Source organism: Nycticebus coucang, chromosome 10, assembly GCF_027406575.1.
Source record: "Nycticebus coucang isolate mNycCou1 chromosome 10, mNycCou1.pri, whole genome shotgun sequence".
Lineage (NCBI taxonomy): Eukaryota > Metazoa > Chordata > Mammalia > Primates > Lorisidae > Nycticebus > Nycticebus coucang.
Window position 1 is genome coordinate 114,507,307 of NC_069789.1, and position 23,219 is coordinate 114,530,525.

At 48.8% G+C, this 23,219-nt stretch overlaps 1 protein-coding gene across 4 annotated transcripts; it reads left to right on the forward strand.

The window, feature by feature from the left end:
• The first annotated feature begins 1,530 nt into the window (after positions 1–1,530).
• SYT3 (synaptotagmin 3) lies at positions 1,531–17,347 on the forward strand. 4 transcript variants are annotated; one of them, XM_053607962.1, is made up of 11 exons: positions 1,531–1,625; positions 2,258–2,389; positions 3,684–4,111; positions 7,616–8,138; positions 9,466–9,853; positions 9,995–10,213; positions 13,127–13,247; positions 13,425–13,596; positions 13,676–13,808; positions 16,534–16,602; positions 16,847–17,347. In XM_053607962.1, the coding sequence occupies exons 3-10, from the start codon at positions 3,961–3,963 to the stop codon at positions 16,597–16,599; spliced, it is 1,773 nt and encodes a 590-aa protein (XP_053463937.1). In that variant the 5' UTR covers positions 1,531–1,625; positions 2,258–2,389; positions 3,684–3,960; the 3' UTR covers positions 16,600–16,602; positions 16,847–17,347. The 4 variants fall into 4 exon arrangements, with proteins under 4 accessions (XP_053463937.1, XP_053463936.1, XP_053463934.1 ...); XM_053607961.1 differs by having other exon boundaries at positions 3,941–4,111; XM_053607959.1 differs by lacking the exon at positions 1,531–1,625 and having other exon boundaries at positions 2,138–2,389.
• Positions 17,348–23,219: the final 5,872 nt, after the last annotated feature.

Below are 23,219 nucleotides of genomic sequence, written 5' to 3' on the forward strand. Positions count from 1 at the left end.
AACTAACCATTTTTTCCTAAGCTCCTCCTGTGAATTTCACCTTCAAAATAACTCAATGAAACAGAACCTGACTTTTAAGAAATTACTACTATCCTCACTTACACAGAGGGGAACTGAGGCATAGAGAATCCACCAAGGTTGCACTGTGAGGGAGAGCAGCACTGGGAGATGAATCCTGGTGTGCTGCTCCCAACGTCGCACAGATGCCAGTGCATGGCAGCTGCCTTCCAGTGCCTGAGCAGCCTCAAAATCTGAGCATCTCTTTGGAAATGTGTCATGGCAGTTTGGCAAGCCCATATGCATTACACATCTCTGAATGTGTGCATCACGCTATGTCTCTCCCTGTGGGACATAGCTGCCTGTGGACTCTGGGCAGTCTTAGCTGGGTGCAAGTTTCTAACTTTGAGAGTGGGTATCTGGGACCTGCATGCACCACTTATAGATGTACACCCAAGCAAGCTTCCTTGGGTGCAAATGCAAATCCATCTGAAAGAATTCAAGAAGACAAGAGGTTGGAACACCTAGAATTCTGGGGGATTCTGTAGTATGATGATGACTGCAAAAGGTACACACAGGCAGTAATAGATGCGTGGAGGGTAATCCAGTTAGAGAGACAACCTAGATTTGTCTTAAAGTTGTGTTTGCAGAAGAACCAATTCTTTTTTTTTTTTTTTTCACTTAGAAACCACAGTGTATTTATTTGGGTGTCACTGGTTGAGCATCAGTACTGAGGGAGATTGAAAGGCCTCCAAGCCACCTCTCAGCTCTGGGGTTATAGCTATGTAGATCTAGACCTTACCCAAGGGATTTAACTAACTTCCATGGGCCTTGGCTATCTCCTCTGTGAAATGGGAATAACATAATTGCAGCCATAGGGCCAAAGTGAAAATTAAAAGTGCTTTCAAATCACTTGGCACATTGCTACTTATAGTGGCATTATCATTACCTGCTATTAATAGATCAGAAACTGTTACTTGCTGCTTTTAAGAAATATTCATTAAGCACCTACTTGGTGCCAATGCTTTGTCGATATTGACTGGTTTAACAAACCGTGGATCCCTTAGGAAATGAGTTTATTGTCTTTATTTTGCTGATGAGGAAACTGGGGCTCAGAGCAAGAGGTATACAATCATACAGGCAGGAGCTGGTCCAGGAAAGATTCAAACCCAGGTCCCTGCTTGTACCTCTTCTAGCTGTGACTCTGTACCTCTGACTCCCGAGTCTTGATCTACCCTCCTACCACCAGCCCTCAGAACTGCTCAAACGGGAGGACCTGAAGTCCTGTGTACTAGGAAGAGGGTACTGGGGTCTCCGACTTCTACGTCTGAGAGATGGCCGGAGGACCGAGTCCCTGAACCCTGGGGGAGGAACGCGTCATGATCCCAGATCTCTGGATCCCCCCATGTGGGAGTGCACTGGGTCTCTGACACCTTGGCTGAGAGAAATCTTCCTCCTTCCTAGCTGCCGCCGCGGATTCTGGCTTTCCGGACACTGGTTGGAAGGGGAGGAGGGAACGGGTGCGGAGGGAGGAGCCGCAGACCTGCGACAGGAGCCGGGGGGAGGAGCCGAGCCGGCACCGCGGCTGGCGCGCGGAGCTGCGGCGGCAGCGGCGGCGGCTGCTGCGGGTGAGTCTGCTCCTCCCCTTGCCCCAGCCACAGCCCCCGCCCCAGCCCGATCCCGGGGGACTGCCCCGGCGGGTGGGGGCGGGGGTAGATGCAATGGCACGAGGACTCGGGCCAGGGAACCGGAGTGCTGCATTGCTCGCCGGCCACACCGGGGGGAGGGCACGTAGCCCCGGAAGGGGGTCTCGAAACACTTGGGCGGACCCCACCCCTCGCCTACCGATCCCCAGGGTATGGGGATCCTTTACCCATTCCATGGTCCCTAAATACAGAACTCCGTGGCCTTTCGGGGTCCTGGACGTCGTTCCCCTCCCCTGCAGTGTCTTGGGACCCCAGCATCTTAAACCCCCCCACATCCAAAAAAAAAAAATTCCCATCCTCTCTGCAGCCTGGAGAGGCATTAAGAACTTCAAGTCCCAGCAGCCGCTGCAGCGCCGGGTCTGTAAAGTGGCAGCAGCGCGAGCATGAGGCCTGACGGGAATTGTAGTCTCCAAGCTCTTAACTGGAGCTGGGGCCCCAGAGGTGGGAGGGGGTGGCCGGCCCCTCCTGGGGGTGGCCTGGGGTCTGGCAGCTGGCCCAAATAGGGCAAGATGTGAAGTTTAGGCTGAGCTTTTCATGCTGGCCTCGGCCTCCAGATCAGACACCTCCTTTCACCACCCGGCGCGTGGGGACCGGTCCGCAGCCCCTTGTCCGCTCTACCAACCCCCATGGGCTGCCGCCCGCCGCCGCCTCGGCTGCCACCCAGGACACAGCAGGGATAAGCGCAGGTGAGTCTGACCATTCCTGTCTCGGAGTCTTGGCCTTCTGCAGCACTCCCACGACACCTGTCCATCTGTGAACCTTGTTCTGTCTCTTCCTAATTCCCTGGCATCCCCCTATCCACCCATCTTGATGCCTGGCTCCAAGCCATGTGTCACTAATTCCCTCTCTCCCCACATCCACCTCTCTCTCCTGGCCCCTTCTCATTAATGTTCTCCATCCAATCTTCCCTTCTGGACCCACGTCTGTCTGCCCAGCCCTCTTCTCGTCTTTTGTCTGTTTGTGATTTCCAGGCATTATCTCTCTGCCTGTCCTTTATTTATGCACCTCATCCACCTTCCCCTCCCACTGCTTCTCTCTCAAAGATATTTCTGCCCCTCCTTACTGCTCCGCTGTATGCCATCTCTCTAGCCCCCAGGAATTACACACCAGCTCATTCTTGATCACTTGTCCATCCAAAGTCTCAATCTGGACTTTCTGTCTGTCTGCCTGTTCACCTCTTCTGGGCCTCAGTTTGCCCTTCTCCTTATCTGTCTCTTCTCCCCACATCTCTCCCTCCCTCGACTTGGTCCCCATCTCTGCATCTCCATCCTGTCCCAGCTACCACCACATATATCCATTTCTTATCTCTCTACCTGTATCCATCCTCTCTTCTGGTCCTCCCTGTGTCTACTCTAGTCTGGCCTCTTTCCTCTTCCTTGGACCCTCCGAGTGCTTTCTCACCCTAAAGCCCTGTTCCTGCTGCTTAAAATGTTTTTACACTGCCCACAGTTACCACTGCCCACTGTCCAGGGCTGGCTCTGCCTCTTCCTTCAGACCTCAGGAGCCCTCTCTGACTGTCCCCATCCCCATTCCTTTGTGGCACATCCTCCAGCTGTGTCTGGTAGAATGCTTGTCCCAGTCTGAGAGTATCTTGTTTATGTATCTTTGTTTACTTGTTTACTCATTGTTTCCTCTTGTTGAATTTTGACACCAGGAAGTCAGGGAACTCCAGTACTTTGTTTCCTGCTGGATCTGTAACAGCCAGCACCATGCCTAGTGTATAGTTGGCGCTCAGTGAATATTTGTTGTATGAATGAATAAATGATGAACGGCTATCACTTAGTTAGTTCATCCCTAACTTCTGTCCCTTCATCTGCACCCCTGATCTCTGTGTCTTCTGTTTGTCCCCTTATTTGTGTATCCTGACTCTTGGCCCCTTGGCTGGTCTTCCCAGCCTTTTCCTCCTCTCTCTTGTCCATTTGTCCCTATTCTGTGTCCTCTTCTCCATTCATACTATCTCTGTCCCCTTGTTTTGTCCAGTCCCTGTTACTGTCTTCTTGCCTATCCTTTTGTCTGTCTGTTCCTAATTTCTTTTTCCTTGTCTATACCTCCCTTTACTTGTCCCATTGACCTTCTTCCTCTAATCTCTGTCTTTAATCCATCTCCCCCAATCTCTGTCCCCTTTGCCCATCCTTCCTTCACTCTCTTTCTCTTTCTGCCCTTATCTCTCACCTTGCCCACCCTGTCCCCCACTCTGTTCCCTATCTGCACCCTTGCCCCAACCTTCCTGCACACAGGACTAGGCAGGACAGCCACCATGTCAGGAGACTACGAGGATGATCTCTGCCGACGGGCACTAATCCTGGTTTCAGACCTCTGTGCACGGGTCCGAGATGCTGACACCAATGACAGATGCCAGGAGTTCAATGATCTGCGAATCCGAGGCTATCCCCGGGGTCCAGATGCAGGTCAGTACCCCTAGCTGTCTTGGCCAGCCTCCTGCCTGCACTATAGCCACTATTCCCTTGGGGCCCATCTATCTTAGAGTCTTTCCTCCATGCTGCCTGCTGCTGCTCCCCTCCCTAAAACCTCTGATTCAAGGAAAAGGAGTTGTGTGGCCCACTTGACCTCTGACTTTTTGAGTTTTACCCTGTGGGCCTCTCTCCCAACGACTACCACCAAATATCCCCTTCAGATATCTTTGTGCACCTCACAGAAGGTTAGAATCTCAGACTCTTGAGTCAGACTGTCTGATTTGGGTTCAAATTCCACCTCCCCCTAACTGGATGGCTTTAGGTAAGTGACTTTTTCTGTGCCTCAGTTTCCTCATCTGGAAAATGGGGCTAATAAAAGTGACTACCTCAAAGGGCAGACAAGAGACTTAAATGATTTAACGTATATGAAGTGCCTAGAACAACATTGGGTACATGGTGGTCATTCGATGAATATTGGGATTTATTTGTTAAGTACCAACTCTGGTACAGAGAACATGTGAGGTCCTTTGCATATTTCATTGACTATTCACAGTATCTCTTTATGGTACATATAATCCCCATTTTCAACAGGGGAAACTGAGGCTTAGAAGGGTGAAGTGATTTGTCCAAGGTCATACAGCTGGGAAGCAGCATTGTTCTAAGAACTAGGAAATATTATGAGTGCTACTGTCCAGACAAGGAAATGCTAACTGGAGGAAGCATGAGCTTGGACACTACAACAGTCACCCTTGCCGAGCACCAGGGCAGCGCACGCCATGTTGTGTGTAGGATGTCCAGGTGACAGTAATGAGGGGTGAGGTCCAGAGACCTGCAGTCACTAGCTCAGAGTCTCACAGCCTGTAGGTATCAGAGCCCGAATTTGATTCTGGATAGTCTAGCATAGAACTATAGCTTGGGAGAGGGATCCACAAGACCACTCTGAGGTTCAATGATTTGCTAGGACTCCCAGAGCTCAGCAAAGCTATAATACTCATGGTTATGGTTTATCACAGTGAAAGGATCTAGGCTAAAATCAGCAAAGGGAAGAGGCACACAGGGCAGAGTTCAGGAGAGGCCAGGCACAAGCTTTCAGTTGTCCTTTCTCAGTGGAGTTACATGGACAGTGCTTCATTTTCTCCACAATGATGTATGACAGCATGAACAGAGTATTGCCTACCTAGGAAGCTCACCTGAGCCTTGGTGTCCAGTGTTTTTATTGGGAATTGGTCATGTAGGCATGGCTGATTGCCCATGTGGCTCACCTCAGTCTCCAGCCCCTCCAGAAGTCAAGTTAATGACCGAAGGCCATAAATCACATTGTTAGCACAGACTATGGTCCACAGCATGGTCCAAGGCCCCAGGTAAACAAAGACACTTATCAGGTGGAATATTCCAAGGGCTTAGAGGTTCCCTCCTAGGAGCTGATTGAGGCCCAGACCTTATTTTGGGCAAAGTGAACCTTTTACTGCACAACTACACCACTTCTCCAAATCCAAATAGTTCCTTAGTCCATGCTGGAGGATTTGTGTTTTGACCTGGACAGGATCTGGGTCAAGCTAGCAGTGGGGGAAAGCATACATTTAATTTTTCTCCCAAGAAACCCCATTTTCTCAATTCCTCCCATGTTCAGGAGGCTAATAAAGTCCATAACTCTGGCTTCTAACACACTTCCAGAATTTTCAGCAGGTGTTGGTCACTTAAAAAGGAACATCCTGGGAGGGGGGAGGATGGTCAGAGGGAGGGTGATTGGTGGGATTACACCTGCGGTGCATCTTACAAGGGTGCATGTGAAACTTAGTAAATGTAGAATATAAACGTCTTAACACAATAACTAAGAAAATGCCAGGAAGGTTATGTTAACCAGTGTGATGAAAATGTGTCAAACGGTCTATAAAATCAGTGTATGGTGCCCCATGATTGCATTAATGTACACAGCTATGATTTAATAATAATTTTAAAAAGCCAAAAAAAAAGGAACATCCTGAGGAGGAGCCAGTAGGAAATTCATGGTTCTCATATATGGCCCTGCAGGGTCACTTTCAGAGTTTCAGTTTTCTCACCTATAAAATGGGATACACCATCCCTAGATTACACAGTGTCATAAGGATGTACATCAGCCATTCCTTTAGCTTCACTGGGCAGTACAGGGCCAGAGGCATCCCTTTCCTGCTAAGTGTCCCTAATGTAACAGGACATTCCATCCACTGTGCATGCTAGCAATGGCTTAGTACCTGCTTTCCCACCATAATCCACTGTTCACTTTCTCTGTCGTTGCAAAATAAATTCTCCTTTCCTTGTGGGTCTTTTCCAAAAAAAAACAATTCCTGGTACAAATGACTGAATACACCAAAAACTGTTTGTTGTTAGAACTAGGCTGTACTTGGCTTTCTCTACACGGTTTATCAGCATGTATTTTGCACTCAGAGTATGTAGCTGTGGTGGTCATGGTGCTGGATGCACCTGGTAGTGTAGCAATATAGTTTATTATTCTAATAAAAAGTCATGCTTGAACTGTCATTAATTGAGAAGTTTTGAGGTATGATAGTATAACAGTGAATGCAGGCTCAAATCCTGACTCCACCACCTACCAGCTGTGAGACTTTAGGCACGTGACTTTGTTGATTTCAGATTTTTTTTTCCATGGAAAACAGGGTTAATCATGTTGTCAAACTCATGTGGTATCTTCAAACTCTGATAAGGGGCAGTATTGGTTGTTTCTATTTGGCAAATATGGAGTTTGAGGTTCAGAATGGTTAAGATGTGTTTCCAAGACCACATAGCAAACTGTGATTTGAACCTTGACCTACCTAACTGTGTTGTGAGCTTTCTTGATCATGTCTGAGCATTTTGGGAGATCTCAGTCCTACTTCAGATGGTGTGTCCTCTTATAGGAGACAGCATAGGGTAGCGATTAAGAAAATAAAATCTGGAGACAGACTGTGAGATTGAAATCTCAGATCTATCTTTTACTACCTTTGAAACCTTATATAAATCACTCAACCCCTCTGCGTCTGTTTCCTCATCTTTAAAATGGTTATATAGGCCAGGCATGGTGGCTTACACCTAGAATCCTAGCACTCTGGGAGGCTGAGGTGGGTGGATCACCTGAGCTCAGCAAGTTGAAGACCAGCCTAAGCAAGAGTGAGACCCCATCTCTACCGAAAATAGAAAAATTAGCCAAGTGTTGTGGTGGGCACCTATAATCCCAGTTTACTTGGGAGGCTGAGGCAAGAGGCTTGAGTCCAGAAGTTTGAGGTTTCTGTGAGCTATGATGATGCCATGGCACTCAACCCCAGGGTGACAGAAGAAGACTCTATTTCAAAATTTAAAAATGGTTATATAGAAATACCTTGCAGAATTGTGATGTGTAAATTAAGCAATAGTGGTAAAGTGGTTGGGAAAACATATGGCAAATACTAATTGCTAGTTTTTTTGGACAGTAGAGGAAGGATACTCTGACCTCAGCCTGACCCCTACCTCTGTCCTCACTCTCTCCAGACATCTCCGTGAGCCTGCTGTCGGTCATCGTGACATTCTGTGGCATTGTCCTTCTGGGTGTCTCCCTCTTCGTGTCCTGGAAGTTGTGCTGGGTGCCCTGGCGGGACAAGGGAGGCTCAGCAGTGGGCGGTGGCCCCCTGCGCAAAGACCTAGGCCCTGGGGTCGGGCTAGCAGGCCTGGTAGGCGGCAGCGGGCACCACCTGGGGGCTGGCCTCGGTGGCCATCCTCTGTTGGGTGGCCCACACCACCATGCCCACACTGCCCACCATCCACCCTTTGCTGAGCTGCTGGAACCAGGCAGTCTGGGGGGCTCTGACACTCCTGAACCCTCCTACTTGGACATGGACTCATATCCAGAGGCTGCAGCTGCAGTAGCCGCTGGGGTCAAACCGAGCCAGACATCCCCCGAGCTGCCCTCTGAGGGTGGGGCAGGCTCAGGGCTACTCCTACTGCCCCCCAGTGGTGGGGGCTTGCCCAGTGCCCAGTCGCATCAGCAGGTCACAAGCCTGGCACCCACCACCAGGTGAGAAAGGCGGCTGGACTGAGGGTGCCCTCTTGAACTTCTGCTCCTCCTCTGTGTCTTTTTCCCATATAGCTTCTGTGAGTTCTGAGGTTAAAAGGGGGACTAGGATATTGACTTCTGGATCCTGGGGAAACAGAAGGCTGGGGCCCCACACTCCTTAGACCCAAAGGAGGGAACTGGAGGCCTGGATTCTTGGGTCCAGAGTAAGGAGGAGGGTTCAGGCAGGACTCCAGGTTCAGGAAAGTGGAGGAGAATGATGGTTGGCTTCTCAAGTCCCTAAGGCATAAGGCTGTTCATCTCTTTCATCTAAGCCAGGATTAGTAGTGGGACCTGGAGTTCATTCGTTCATTTTCCCTTATTCTGCACACATATATTGAGCATCTAACATGAACTAGGCCTAAGCTGGATATTGGGAAAACACTGGACTCTGCCCTGATGTCACTCACAGTCTGGAGGAGGCAGTAAAGCAGCTCAGGGGACTACACAGGGGGGTCCCAAGGAGGCTCTGATCCCTGTCTGGGAGGAGGCTGAAGGCTCTCTGTAGGATGAGGAAGAGTTAGACAGGCCCAGCAGCAGGAGTATGGCCTGGGCATTCCTGGTGAAGGAACATCTTGTGCAAAGGTGGGAGGGGAGGAAGATCCTAGCACAGCATGGGAGCAGCCAGGAATCACCAAGGCAGAATAAGTTTGAAAAAAGAAAACTTGGGTGATGTGGCTGCAGATACCAGACTATGCAAGGCCCTCAGCACCAGGCTGAGGGGCTAGGACTTGGTCTGTGGGGTACTAGGGAACCACAGGAGACTTGTGAGCAGGAGAAAAGTAGGGTCAGCTCTAGGGATAGAAGGAGCTCTCTGGGGTGGTGTGGGTATGGAATAGAGGGAGAGACTAGGCCCTGAGAGAGTCCAGATAGGAAAGGGCAAGGCCTGAGCTGGCACAGTGGGTGCAGAGAGGAGAGGGGGTTATGAAGATTTAGAGAAGGGCAGAAGGGCATTTGAAGAGGGTCTGAGTTGTTAGGCCTCAGTGGTCCATGGAGAAATTATTCTGGGTCATCTGTTTGAGGTCCAGAGGAGGCTTCTGGAAGCTGGTGCATTAGCTTTGAGTCTGGGCTAGAGCTAGCTTAGAAATGGGGATACCTTCCGAATACAAATGAGGAAACTGAGGCTCAGAAAGTACAAGTGGCTTGCTCAAGGTCACAGTGAGCAAACCAGGGGTTTGTGGCCACCTGGCTGGAGGATTAAGGAAAAGGCAGGAAGGAATCTCCCATGTCTTTGGATGCACTCAAAGTCAGGAGCCACTGACCCTACCTTGATCTCCCCCATCCACTCCAGGTACCCAGCCCTGCCCCGGCCCCTCACCCAGCAGACTCTGACCTCCCAAGCGGACCCAAGCAGTGAGGAGCGGCCACCCGCCCTACCCTTACCCCTGCCAGGAGGCGAGGAAAAAGCCAAACTCATCGGGCAGATTAAGCCAGAGCTGTACCAGGGGACTGGACCTGGTGGTCGGCGGGGAGGAGGGGCCCCGGGCGCTGGAGAGGCGGGTGCAGGGGCCCCCTGTGGCCGCATCAGCTTCGCCCTGCGATACCTCTATGGCTCTGACCAGCTGGTGGTGCGGATCCTGCAGGCCCTGGACCTCCCCGCTAAGGACTCCAATGGCTTCTCAGACCCCTATGTCAAGATCTACCTGCTTCCAGACCGCAAGAAAAAGTTTCAGACCAAGGTCTGGAGTGGCAGGCTGGACATCTGGCCCCCTGCATCTGAGGGAGGAGGGGCTGGGGGAAGAGGGGCTGGGATTCCTGGGTCCTGGGAGCAGGGGCTGATGGGCATGGTGTCTGTCTCCCTGTCTCGCCCCTCCCGCCAGGTGCACAGGAAGACCCTGAATCCTGTCTTCAATGAGACATTTCAATTCTCGGTGCCCCTGGCAGAGTTGGCCCAGCGCAAATTGCACTTCAGTGTCTATGACTTTGACCGCTTCTCACGGCATGACCTCATCGGCCAGGTGGTGCTGGATAACCTCCTGGAGCTGGCAGAGCAGCCCCCCGACCGCCCACTCTGGAGGGACATCATGGAGGGTGGCTCGGTCAGTGGCCCCATCCTCTTTCTTTCCCTCCCCAGCTTCCCCATTCTTGGGGGACTGAAACCCCTTGGTTTGCAGCCTCCTTTCCCTGAGACTTCATAAACCTTCTGATTTCTTTTTCTTTTCTTTTTTTTTTTTTTTTTTGAGACAGAGTCACAAGCTGTTGCCCTGGATAGAGTGCTATAGCATCATAGCTCACAGCAACCTCCAACTCTTGGGCTCAAGCGATCCTCTTGCCTCAGTTTTTCTATTTTTAGTAGAGATGAGATCCTGCTTTTGCTCCAGCTGGTCTCGAACCCGTGAGCTCAAGCAGTCTGCCCACCTCAGCCTCCCAGAATGCTAGGATTACAGGCATGAGCCACTGCACCCAGCCCAACCTTCTGATTTCTTGTGCCCAGATTTTCTTTTAAATGCGCTGTCTTTGGGAATATTGCAAACATGCAAGAACAGAGAATGACAGAATGGCCTCCATATCTTCTCCAAATTCATCAAACATTGGGATCGTGCCTGGATCTCAGATTTCTCAATTTCTCACCCACTTAGATATCTGATAACTTCTATCCTTTGACCCCAGATTTCTGACCCTTCAACTTCCTGACCCCAGAGTTCCTGGACTTTTGTTTTTTCCAACTTCCTTCTCCTTCTAACCTACTGACTTCCCAGTTTCCAGACTTCCAGAAGCCCCAATCCCTCTCTAATCTCTGAACTCCTTAATATTTCAAATCCCTGGCCTTCTAACTCTGTTATATCCTGACCTCCTCTTTCTTCATGGCCCCCACCTGCATCATGATGGTCTGATTTCCCAGGCCTCAGACATACTGGACCCCCAATATCCTGACACTTGGAAATTCTCCCAGCATCTAGACTGTAGGGCCTGAGACCTTGATGTCCCAATGCTCCCTTCCTGTTCCCAACAACCCCGCCCCTGGCACCTCACTCTCCTGTATGCTTGGTCCTTCCCCCAGCCCCATTCGTAGGTCTCTGTTGGGTGCCCTGAACCCTTTCACCTTCCAAGCCTCAGACACCTAACTCCAATCTGTGGTTTACCCAGCATTCCAGTTCCCTGCCAATGTAGGGTGGCCATGGGGGTGGGGAGCTGTCCTTACATCAAGAGAGGCCCAGCTCTGCCTACCTAATGGCCACCCTCAAGGTCCATACCTCTCCAACCTTCTGTTTCCCTGATGGCACATTTGGGCAGGGGCCTGTAGCTCTTCCTACAGTCCCTTCACAGGCTCTCCCCTGCTTGTTCGGTCCCCTAAGTCTGCCTCTGGGATCTATGTGCCTAGTTCTAGGATCCCTGTCCCCAGGATCCCTGTCTGCCCCACCAACCCCACTGCTGGTCACTGTCCATGGCAGCCCCATGCATAAGCCCTCTCCCTGCATCCATCTCATCACTTGTGGCCCTAATCATTCATTCATTCATTCAACCACTGTGTTTTCAGGATCAGGACCTAGGGCTCCCAGATTGCCCTCAGGAGCTCCAAGTCTAGGTTGTCACACTATTGATGTCAGGAGCCAGTGTTATGGGGGAATAGGAGGAGCATCTTTTCAGGGCTGCAGGGGTGCAAGGAGTTTGGGGAACAAGGTGATAAGGAAGCACAGGCATGAAGGCCAAGGAGGAGCCCAGAGGTGGGGAGGGAAGGGTGTTTGAAGCAGAGGAAACAGCCTGGGCAAAGTCCTGATGGAAGTGAGTGCGGTATCCAGGGACCTGGGTCAGTGTGGTTGAGAGGCTGCAGGGCTAGACAGGAGAGGTCACAGCTCCTGGCAAGCTCCAGCCACTGCTCCAAGTCTATCTGTATGTGTTGGTCTGAAAGTATCTGTCTCTCTGGAAACCTCATTTTGGGTCTTGGTGTATCTCCTACCCTCTCTAAGGCTGACTTCTGTTTTTCTTTTCAGTTTTTGTTGTTGTTTGTTTGTTTGTTTTTCTGAGACAGAGTCTCACTCTGTCACCCTGGGGTAGAGTGCTATGGCATCATAGCTCACAGCAACCTTAAACTCCAGAGCTTGAGCAATCCTCTTGCCTCAGCCCTCTGAGTAGCTAGAGCTATAGGTGCCCACCACCACACTGAGCTAGTTTTTCTATTTTTATTTTTTTTTATATTGTTAAAGTTTTTCTATTTTTAATAGAGATGGGGTCTCACTCTTGCTCAGACTGGTCTCAAACTCCTGAGCTCATGCAGTTTACCCGCCTCAGCCTCCTAGAGTGCTAGGGTTATAGGCATGAGCCACTGTGCCTGGCCTCTTCTCACTCTTTGTCTCTTTAGGGAGTGGGGGGGGTCTCCATTTAGGTTGTATTTCTCTGTCACTCTTTGGATCTTTGCCCCTACACTCTTAGTCTGGGTCTGTCACTCTCTCTGAGTGTTCATACTTGCCTCCATGTCTGTCCTTCAACCTCAGGTCTCTGTTCTCCTCTCTCTGAGTCACACTCTCCTCCTTCTCTTTAGGTCTCTATCCCTCTGTCTCTCTTTGGGTCTCCTTCACTTTCTGGATCTCTGTCCCTCTCTATCTCCGGATCACTGTCCCACCCCCACTCTCTCTGGGTCTATACCTCCTTCTCTCTCTGGGTTTCTGTCACTCTTCCTTTAGAACTCTGTGGGTCTGTCTTTGCAACTGTATCTCTCAGCATTTTGGCCTCTATCTCTGTCTGTTCCTCACTGTGTTCTTGTTTCTCCCGCTGTCTCCCTCTCTCTCCCCCTAACTCATGCCTCTTCCAGGCTTCCTTGCAGAACAAATAGGCTTTCATGGTCATGGGCAGCTGTGACCAGGGAGTCACCAGGCCTTGGCCCAGAGTCAGATTTTTAAGTGGATCAGAAATCTGAGCTGTAGAGAGTTGGAGGCTCAGAAAGACAGAAGAATCAGGAAGAGATGAGGAGAGACTGAGGCAAGATATCTCTGAAACCCTTTTCCCAACTGCAGGAAAAGGCAGATCTTGGGGAACTCAATTTCTCACTCTGCTACCTCCCCACGGCTGGGCGCCTCACCGTGACCATCATCAAAGCCTCTAACCTCAAAGCGATGGACCTCACTGGCTTCTCAGGTGAGGCCCCGGTTGGCAGTGGGAACTGAGGGAGGAGGGGCTGGGGTCCTGCGTCCCGGGTCTGAGGAAGGAGGGGCTGGGGACCTGACCCCGGCCTGAGGGCAAAGGAGCTGGAGGCCAAGACTCTTGGGTCTTACCAAGTCGAGTTGCTGTTCAATACTTAATTTCTGCCCTCAGACCCCTACGTGAAGGCCTCTCTGATCAGCGAGGGGCGGCGTCTGAAGAAGCGGAAAACATCCATCAAGAAGAACACGCTGAACCCCACGTACAACGAGGCGCTGGTGTTCGACGTCGCCCCAGAGAGCGTGGAAAACGTGGGGCTCAGCATCGCGGTGGTTGACTACGACTGGTGAGGGGCGCGGCCCGGGTGGGGGACGCAGGGAGGTGGGGGTCTCGCTGCCCTGGTGCTCACTGCCCCTAACCCCCAGCATCGGGCACAATGAAGTGATCGGTGTTTGTCGCGTGGGCCCAGACGCCGCAGATCCCCATGGCCGCGAGCACTGGGCGGAAATGCTGGCCAATCCCCGCAAGCCCGTGGAGCACTGGCATCAGCTGGTGGAGGTGAGTGGGGCGCCCCCCACGCTGCGCCCTCTCGGCTCCTTCATTCGTGCAGCGCATGGGGTCTGGGCTGGGAGTCAGACGCCCTGGGTTCGAATACCGGTCCACCAATTTTAGCTGTGCGATGTAGAGCACGGTTGCATACCCTCTCTGAGTCTTGTTTTCCTGGGAAATGAGGAGGTCGATAGCATGTACGTGAGGACAAACGTGAGATTCAGTGAGTTAAGTGTTAGTGAAACGGTACACTACTGCTGTGATTACCCTCCATGCCAAGTCCAAAATAAAGAGGGGGAAACTGGGTGGTAAGATGAAGCAAGGGATTTTTTTTGTTTGTTTTTTTGTTGGTTTGTTTTGAGCAGGCTGTGAAAATTAGTTGATAATAGTATATTGAGTGGACATCAGCAAATTTTTAAAATGTAAGAAGAAAATAATAAAGTTAAAATTAAAAAGAACAGAAAATTTCATAATGCTGCACCCATTGTAAAGATCATAGTGTCAGCTTGTTTTTCCCTGTAGGTTGTGGTCCAGAAAGTTTCGGAGTCTGGGAAGTAGAGGGAATCTGGATGGGGTTTTGGAGGGTGCCCTTTAAAGATGATGGCATCAGGGAGGCCCTCTCTGAGGAGGTGACATTTGAGCAGAGGCCTGAAGGTTGAGGACTGGGCTTACGGGACAACATGGGCAAAGCCAGGAGACAGAGGGAAGAAGTGGAGGGTCATATGATCATAACTATTTAAAATTTGTCAAGAGGGCGGCACCTGTGGCTCACTGAGTAGGGCGCCAGCTCCATATACCAAGGGTGGTGGGTTCAAACCCGGCCCCGGCCAAATGCAACCAAAAAATAGCAGGGCATTGTGGTGGGCACCTGTGGTCCTAGCTGCTTGGGGGCTGACACAAGAGAATCGCCTAAGTCCAAGAGCTGGAGGTTGCTGTGAGCTGTGACGGCACAGTACTCTACCGAGGGTGACAAAGTGAGACTCTGTCTCCCAAAAAAGATAATAATAAAATAAAATTCGTCAAGAGAAATCACCGAACATGGTCATTCTCTCGTGAGAAAACAAGAAGTGCAAAGAAGTAGACTTGGAAAATATTAAAGATGAATTTGCTTTTATTAAAAACCAAGAAAGTAGCCAGGCTCAATGGCTCACACCTGTAATCCTGGCACTCTAGGAGGTGGGTGGATTGCCTGACCTCACCGGTTTGAGACCAGCCTGAGCCAGAGCAAGACTCTGTCTCTAAAAATAGATTGTTGTTGTGGCACGCACCTATAGTCCCAGCTACTCACGAGGCTGAGGCAAGAGAATCGCTTGAGCCCAAGAGTTTGAGGTTATTGTGAGCTATGATGCCACAGCACTCTACCAAGGGTGACAAAGTGAGACTCTGTCTCAAAAAAATAAAAATAAAAATAAAAACCAAGAAAGCAAATTTATACTAAATTCTGTTTAAGGTATAAATAAAGGACTAATGCTGTGATTTTAAATACACTTAGTCTTCATTTTTCCAGTATTTTTCAGCTGTTTAACACTCAAAAAATTTTAACCATTAAAAAATACCTAAAAATGGCTCAGCACCTGTGCCTCAAGCAGCTAAGGCACCAGCCACGTACAGCTGAGCGGGCAGGTTCGAACCCAGCCGGGGCCTGCCAAACAACGATGGCTGCAACCAAAAAATAGCCAGGTATTGTAGCAGGCACCTGTAGTCCCAGCTACTTGGGAGGTGGAGGCAGGAGAATCGCTTGAGCCCAGGAGTTGGAGGTTGCTGTGAGCTGTGATGCCACAGCACTCTACCTAGGGCGACAGCTTGAGGCTCTGTCTCAAAAAAAACAAAACAAACAAACAAAAAAAACCCCTAAAAACATGTAAATAAGGGCACATCCTTTCCTTTTGGACTAACAATCCTTGCCAGTTTGATAAGGCATGAGACTTGCCTGTATTTAAAATTTGATGTTTTGTTCATCATAGAAATCTTTTTGCACTTATTTTTGTTTTTAAAAAATATTGCACTAAAATATTCTTTTATCTTTACTGATGAGTTTGGAGCACACTGTTAAATTTAGTACTGAAGTGAAAATTTCACCTCCCCTGCATCTAGCCCCTGCTTTGGACATTTTTCCAGTGGTGATAAGAACTTCAACAGCTGGGCACAGAGCTCAGATTTGAGATTGGAAAGGACTGTGACTTTAATTGGGTAGAGAAGATGGAGGCCACTCCCTCTTTCCAGCACTCTGCTCCTAAATCATTCACTCATTCATTCCACAAACTTGTCCAGGACTTTGTGGTGCACCAACTCCCACGCTGGGCAATATTGGAGGCATAGAGAGAAGCTGGGTAGAGTCCAGGCCCTGTCCACGAATTCAGCACATATTGCTGCATGGCTCCAGAGGGTCCTTCTACATCCAAGCTGCCCTGGCCCCTCCCTTGCTCGCCACCTTCCCATGGCTTTCCATTGCTCCCAGGACAGAGTGCCTGCTCCTCCTTGGCTATGCAGGGTCAGCTCCACTCATCCCCTGCCTCCTCATCTCTCCTCACATTTGCAGACACTTCGCTTTCTTGTGCTTCAATTTCCCCATCTGCAGAATGGGATTGTAATACCATTTGCCCCGTCATGTCAGAGCCAAGTGAAAAAGAGCATTGTAAATAATGAGATAGGATTGACATCTCTTCTTCTTGGATATTAACAGTTGTTTTTCCTCTGCCCCTGACTCCTGAACCTTTTGGGTTTTTCCCTGCAGGAAAAGACTTTGACCAGCTTCACAAAAGGCAGCAAAGGACTATCAGAAAAAGAGAACTCAGAGTGAGGGGTGAGGAACCCAGACCAGAAGGGAGGGGCTGTTGGCCCAGACCACTAGGTCTGAGGGAGGAGGGGCTGGGGGCTGGGACCCCTGGGTCTGAGGAAGGAGGGGCTGGGGACTTGGACTCCCAGAGCTGGGGGAGAAGGGGCTGGGACCCAAGATTGCCAGGTCTCTGGGTGTGATGCTGCTACAGCAGGTCATGGCCCTGCTCTGCTCTTTGCTGTTGATGACCCCTTCTTCCCTGTCCCATCAGACAGGTCTGGCCTAGGCCGAGGATTGGACCAGGTCCCCTCAGGACCCCATCCTTTCCTGCCTGCACCGTGAATTCACCTCCTCGAAGCCATAATGTCCGAGCTGCTGGTGCGGGGCAGCCCTGGGCCTGCCCTTCCTACCCCAGGGACAAGAGTGTGGGAGGCAGGTGGGCCCAGTGCCCTGTTTCAGGGTGGGGGGCATTCAGCCTCCACTGTGTCTGTCTTCTCTTCCCTGGGGCTCCCCCTCAAGGTGAGGGGCCATGCATGTCTGGGGGACCCCTGCCCCCAAACCCTCTGTCTGTCTCTCTTTGCTGTTTGTCTAAGACTTGGTGTCCTGACCCTGGTTCTCTCCTTGAATATCAATGGGCCAATCCTCTGTGTTCCCTCAGACACACACACACCTGTGTCCACCCATTCTGTTCACCCCACCCTGCGTCTGGCCAATCTCCCCACTGCTGCTACTATCAATGCCAGAATAAACACACTCTGTGGGTCTCACTCCAGCTGGGGCTCCTGTCCTCTCTGAGACTGGGAAGTTGGATTGAGACATGCTGGCTCTGTGTTCAGACAAATCTGTGTTTCATTCACTGGCTGGGAGACATAATTTTTTTTTTTTTTTGAGACCGAATCTGACTCTGTCACCCTGACTAGAATGCAGTAGCGTCATCAGAGTTCACTGCAACCTCAAATTCCTAGGCTCAAGTGATCCCCATGCCTCAGTCTCTTGAGTAGCTGGGACTACAGGCGCCTGCCATGATACCTAGCTAATTTCTCTACTTTTTGTAGAGACAAGGTCTCACTCTTGTCCAGGCTGGTCTTGAATTCCTGAGCTCAAATGATTCTCTTGCCCTGGCCTCCCAGAGTGCTAGGATTATAGGTATGAGCCACCACCCCCAGCTTGGACAACTTAATCTCTCTGAGCCTTAGTTTCTACAAATTATGTTAGCCAGAACCATTGTGTTTATAGGACACAAAATGCAACCCAAAGCCACAAACACGATTGACAGAACTCTGTACACTTTGAGAACACAGTAGGATTTTAGATGCAGGTGTTCTAGTGACTCTTTCATTTCTGCTTTTCTCTTTATTAACTTCATTCTCAGGTGGGTCTTTGCTATGGTAATGAAATGGTAATGAAGTAGTAAAATCAGAGCTCCAAGCTTATAATGCTGTATCTATAATGATGCCTTAGGCTGCAGAAAACAATTCCCAATTGAAAGAGCTTAAATGATAGCGATTTCTTGTATTCACATAAAAAATCACTCTGCTACTCAATAGGTTGGCATCTCTGAGATTGGGTTTTCCTTCTCCTCCTGAGTACAAACTGTCTGAAGCAGCACGGATCATTATGTTTTCACACAGTGGCAGGATAGGCCTCCCCTTATATGTTCCTCTTTTTCCTCCCCAGAAGCATTCCCCTTATTCTCTTGCTAGAACCTAGTTCTATGGCCATCCCGAGTTACAAGGCAATCTGTCATTTATAGTCCCTATCTTGAGGTGCAGGCTTTGCCACAAGGAAGTACAGAGAGGGGAACGACGGTTGGGTGGGGAATTAGCAGGATCTGCAGCAACTGCAAAAAATTAACAGGACTCGTATTTGCGTTCAGAGCAGATAACTTCAGATTAAGCAAAATGAGGATGCATGCCCTCTCCCTCAGCCTGATTGGTCCTGCTCAAGCCTCGGATGGCCGCCTCAAGCCAATCATTGCGTCCAGTTCCGCTAGCATGCTTGCTGACTCCTCCTCCCCTGCCTATCTTGCCCAGGATTGGCCCAGACGCACCCCCACCACAACTCATCCCTTTTTGCTGAACGGTGAATTCAGCTCCTGCGAGTCATGACATTTTTAGTAGAGAACATAAAGCCCCTTGATTAACAGTCACAAAGATCACACGGCAGTGGGGCAAGGGGCAGTCCCTCAAAGTAGCAGGTGTCCTCTACATTCTGCTCTTTGCATTAATTCACACCTACATTTCCATACGCACCATTAAAAAAAAATACTCCTACCCGAAAATGGGCACAATAGCTGTATTGGTTTGCTAGGGCTGCCACAGACTGGCGGGCTGAAAACACAGACATTTATTCTTTCACATTCCTGGAGCCCAGAAATCTGCAGTGAAGGTATTGGCAGCGTTAGGAACAAAATAGTATGATCATTTACTGTTTTGTCAGGACTCTTCAACCTGCAAGTGACATAAAATTGCCTTTTTTTGTGGCACAGAGAAGTACAACGAACCTAGGTCGTGGACTAGATCATGACCAGCTCCCCAGACCCCTCGTGCTCCTTGGTGGTCACTCCTTCACTTGAAAACTAACTACTTTCCTGATATCTGACACCATAAGGCAGTTTGCCTTGTTTTTGAACTTCACTGAATGGAATCCTACAGTGGTAGACTTGTGTGTCTGGCTTCCTTCATTCAGCATGTGTCTGTGGAATTCATCCACATTGTTGCTGGTTGCTATGGGTTGTTCATTTTTATTGCTATATAAGAGTTTATTTTAGGAATATATCATAGTTTATTCATCTATTCTGCTGTTGACCAACATTCAGGTGGTTTCTGGTTTGATGTTATCACTTGTAGTGCTGCTAGGAACACTGCATTTGGTGAACATATGTAGGCATTTCTGTTGGGTATAAGCCTAGAAGTATAACTGTTGGGTGCCAGGATGTATGTATATTCCACTCTAATAGACACTGCCAAATAGTTTTCCTAAGTCATTGTGTCCATTTATACCCCCCACCAACAGTCTCTGAGATTTCAGTTACTCACCAATATTTGGTATTGTTGGGCTTTTAATTTTAGTAATTCTGGTGGCAGGGGTTGGGGGACAGTGTTTTATTATGATTTTAATTTACTCTTCCCCCAATGGCTAATGAAATGTGACATTTTTAAAAATATTTATTGGCCATTTGGATATCTTTTGTGAAATATAAATTCACATCATTTGTCCTTTTTTTTTTTTTTTTTTGAGACAGAATCTTAAGCTGTTGCCCTGGGGTAGAGTGCTATAGTGTCATAGCTCACAGCACCCTCCAACTTGGGCTTAAGCGATCCTCTTACATCAGTTTTTTTTTTTTTTCTCCTTTTAGTAGAGACCGGGTCTTGCTTTTGCTCAGGCTGGTCTCGAACTCCTAAGCTCAAGCAATCCACCTGCCTGGGCCTCTCAGAGTGCTAGGGTTACAGGTGTAAGCCACTGTACCTGGCCCATCAGTTGTCCATTTTTCTTTCTTTTTTTTTTTTAATTTTTAAAAAAATTTTGCTTTCAATTTTAGCTGGCTTTTACTCTTCTTAGTTTGAAGTTTTTTTTTTTTAATTTTCTTTTTTTTCCATTCTTCTTTTAGTGATTCAGATGGGGTTTCATCTGGCTCACTCCTGCTCATACTGGTCTCGAACCTCCAAGCTCAGGAAATCCACCTGCTTCAGACTCCCACAGCACTGGTACTACAGGCGTGAGCCACCATGCCCAGCCAGTTGTCCATTTTTCTATTAGGTTTTCTGCCTTTTCAAATTGACTAGTGGTTCTTTATGTAATCCCCCTGTGAGTCCTTTGTTAGACTACATATTATTCTCCCTTCCTGTGGCTTATCTTTTCATTCTTTTAATGACATTTTTGATGAATTTATTTATTAATATTTTCCCTTACAGTTGTCTTCTATTTCTTGTTTAAGAAGTCTTTTCTTACCCTGAAGGTTCTCAAGATAATCTACAATGTTTTCTTCTAGAGCAGTGGTTCTCAACCTTCCTAATGCAGTGGCCCTTTAATACAGTTCCTGTGGGTCACGACCCTCAGGTTGAGAACCAGTGTTCCAGAATTTTTATTGTTAAAGCTTTAACATTTACATTACAACCCATCCATAATCAATGTTTGTGTTCATGAGGTAGAGGTTAGATGGCTCACAGCCTAGCCCTATTTATTCAAGATCATACCTTCCATATAGTGCGGTAGTCATACACTCTTTGGTATTTACCCAAGTGAGTTGGGAGATTAACGTCCACACAAACCTGAACACGAATATTTATAGTAGTTCTATTTATAACTGCCAAAATTTGAAAGTAACCATGATGTCCTCAGGAATTGAAAAAACTTTGGTACATTCATATCATGGAACATTATTCAGTGATAAAAAGAAATGAGCTATCAAACCATGAAAAGACATGAAGGAACCTAAAATGTATATTACTAAGTGAAAGAAGCTAATATGACAAGGTACACATGGTATGATTCCAACTGTATGACATTCTGAAAAAGGCAAAATTATAGAGATAGTAAAAAAGATCAGTAGTTGGCAGGGATTTGGGAAGAGGAAAGAATGAATCAATGGAGCCCAGATGATTTTTAGGACGATGAACCTATTCTATATGAGATTATAATTGTGGGTACATGTAATTATAAATTTGTCCAAACCCACAGCCTATACAACACCAAAATAGAACTCTAATGTAAACTACAGTCTTTGGATAATAATGATGTCTCAAGGTAGGTTTGTCAATAGTAAGAAACACACCAGCATGGTGGGTGGAGTTAACAGGGAAGGATGTTCATTTGTGAGGGCAGGGCATATATGGAAAATGTCTTTACTTTCCCCTCATTTTTTCTGTGAACTTAAAACTGCTGTAAAACATAAAGTCTACTTTTTAGAAAAACTGTAGTTTGTATAATGTACAAAGAGTGAACCCTTATCAAAACCACAGACTTTAACAAGCATCCATATTGGCTTAGTAATTGTAATGAATGTACCACAGTAATTCAGGATGTTAACAATGGGGAAAAGGGGGGCTTATGATGGCTTATACAGCAACTCTTCTGTACTTTTTTCTTTTCTTTTTGAGACAGTCTCACTTTGTCACCCTTGGTAGAGTGCCATGGCATCATAGCTCACAGCAACCTCAAACTCTTGGGCTGAAGCGACCTTCTCGCCACAGCCTCCCATGTAGCTGGTGATGGAGCTCACTCTTGCTCAGGCTGGTCTTGAAGTCCTAAGCTCAAGCGATCCACCTGCCTCAGCCTCCCAGAGTGCTGGGATTACAGGCGTGAGCCACCTCGCGGGACCAAAACCGAAGTCTATTAGTGAAAAACAAAATCATAGACAACACATTTCAGGCAGCCAAAAACAACAGGTGTCCATTTTATAGATCCAAGCTGCACTAAATGTCCCTTCTAATAACGATTTGCTCATTTGGGCATAGTTTTGGAGAGTACAAGAGATTTTTTTAAAAAGGCAAATCCTCTTTGCTTATTGAAGTGTTGGCGTACACTGTCATAATTCCCGGACACACAGTTTCTTTCTTCCTGGGATAAAACTCTCAAGGTCTCCCTTTCTGACTTTGCTATTGCAGGGAGAGGGGTAAGCCAATCAAAAGAGGATGGCTTTTAATGTCATCAGTCCCCAGGGCCGCCGAGGGCACAGCATTCTGTGGCGGCCTCTGGCGAGAAGAAAGGGAGCGAGCGTCTGAGACCCAAGCTAGTCCGCAGCATTCCGGCGCCAAGTTTAACACTCCTCACGCCACCTGGCGACTAGATTCACTTTCCATCTCGGTATTGCCAGCGCTTGCGGAAGAAATCTGGCCGGGAGACAGAAATGCTAGAGGAAAGGAAGAGCCAAACTCTCTGCTATCTAATCAGATAACAAGCATTAGTTCGACAGATATCCAATCAGATTAGTGGATCCAACGAAATAGCTCAGGTATCCAAGTAGGTAGGGCAGAGTTGCCATGACTACACAAGGCCCTCTAAGGGATTTCCAGGATCTGCGAGCTCCAGCGCCGAGCGCCACCTGGCGCTTGACAACACGTGGCCATCTACTCCAGCAAGCGCGCGCCGGTTGAAGGCAGCCAATAAGACGGGGCCAAGCCTCTGTGACGTCCCTAGTTGCCGAGCCGGCTGCCGGAGCGTGTAAGCAAGCGAGTCGTGCCCACCTTTTCCAGAGTGGCGGTTGGTGCGCATGCGCTGGTGTTTTTTCCCTTTTTTTTTTAAGTTCAAGGGAAGAGATAAAGGGCGGGAAAGAGCATGAGGCGAGGCGTGAGGCTCAAGGCTGGACCGGGTCCGTCAGGTGGACTGACTTGACTGACGAATCTTACTGTAAACCCCTCTTTTTCAGAAAAGGCCTGAGAGGTTGCAGCCCCTTGGAAAACATCCAGAAACAACTCCAGGGGTCAGAGACACCTCCCGCTCCCACTGTGGCAAGTCACAAGAACAGGAGACGATTCAGGTGGAAGGAAAGCCTCGATGAAGGAGAAGCAGAAAGTGAAAGGAAAATCACGACAAGAGGAGGGGAACGCTGGAGAGACGGTGATCCCAAACACAGAAGGGGCTTGTCAGAGGGACAGAGGGGACAGCAAATGAGCCCGCGGGCACCGTTGTAGGGCCCCAGTGGA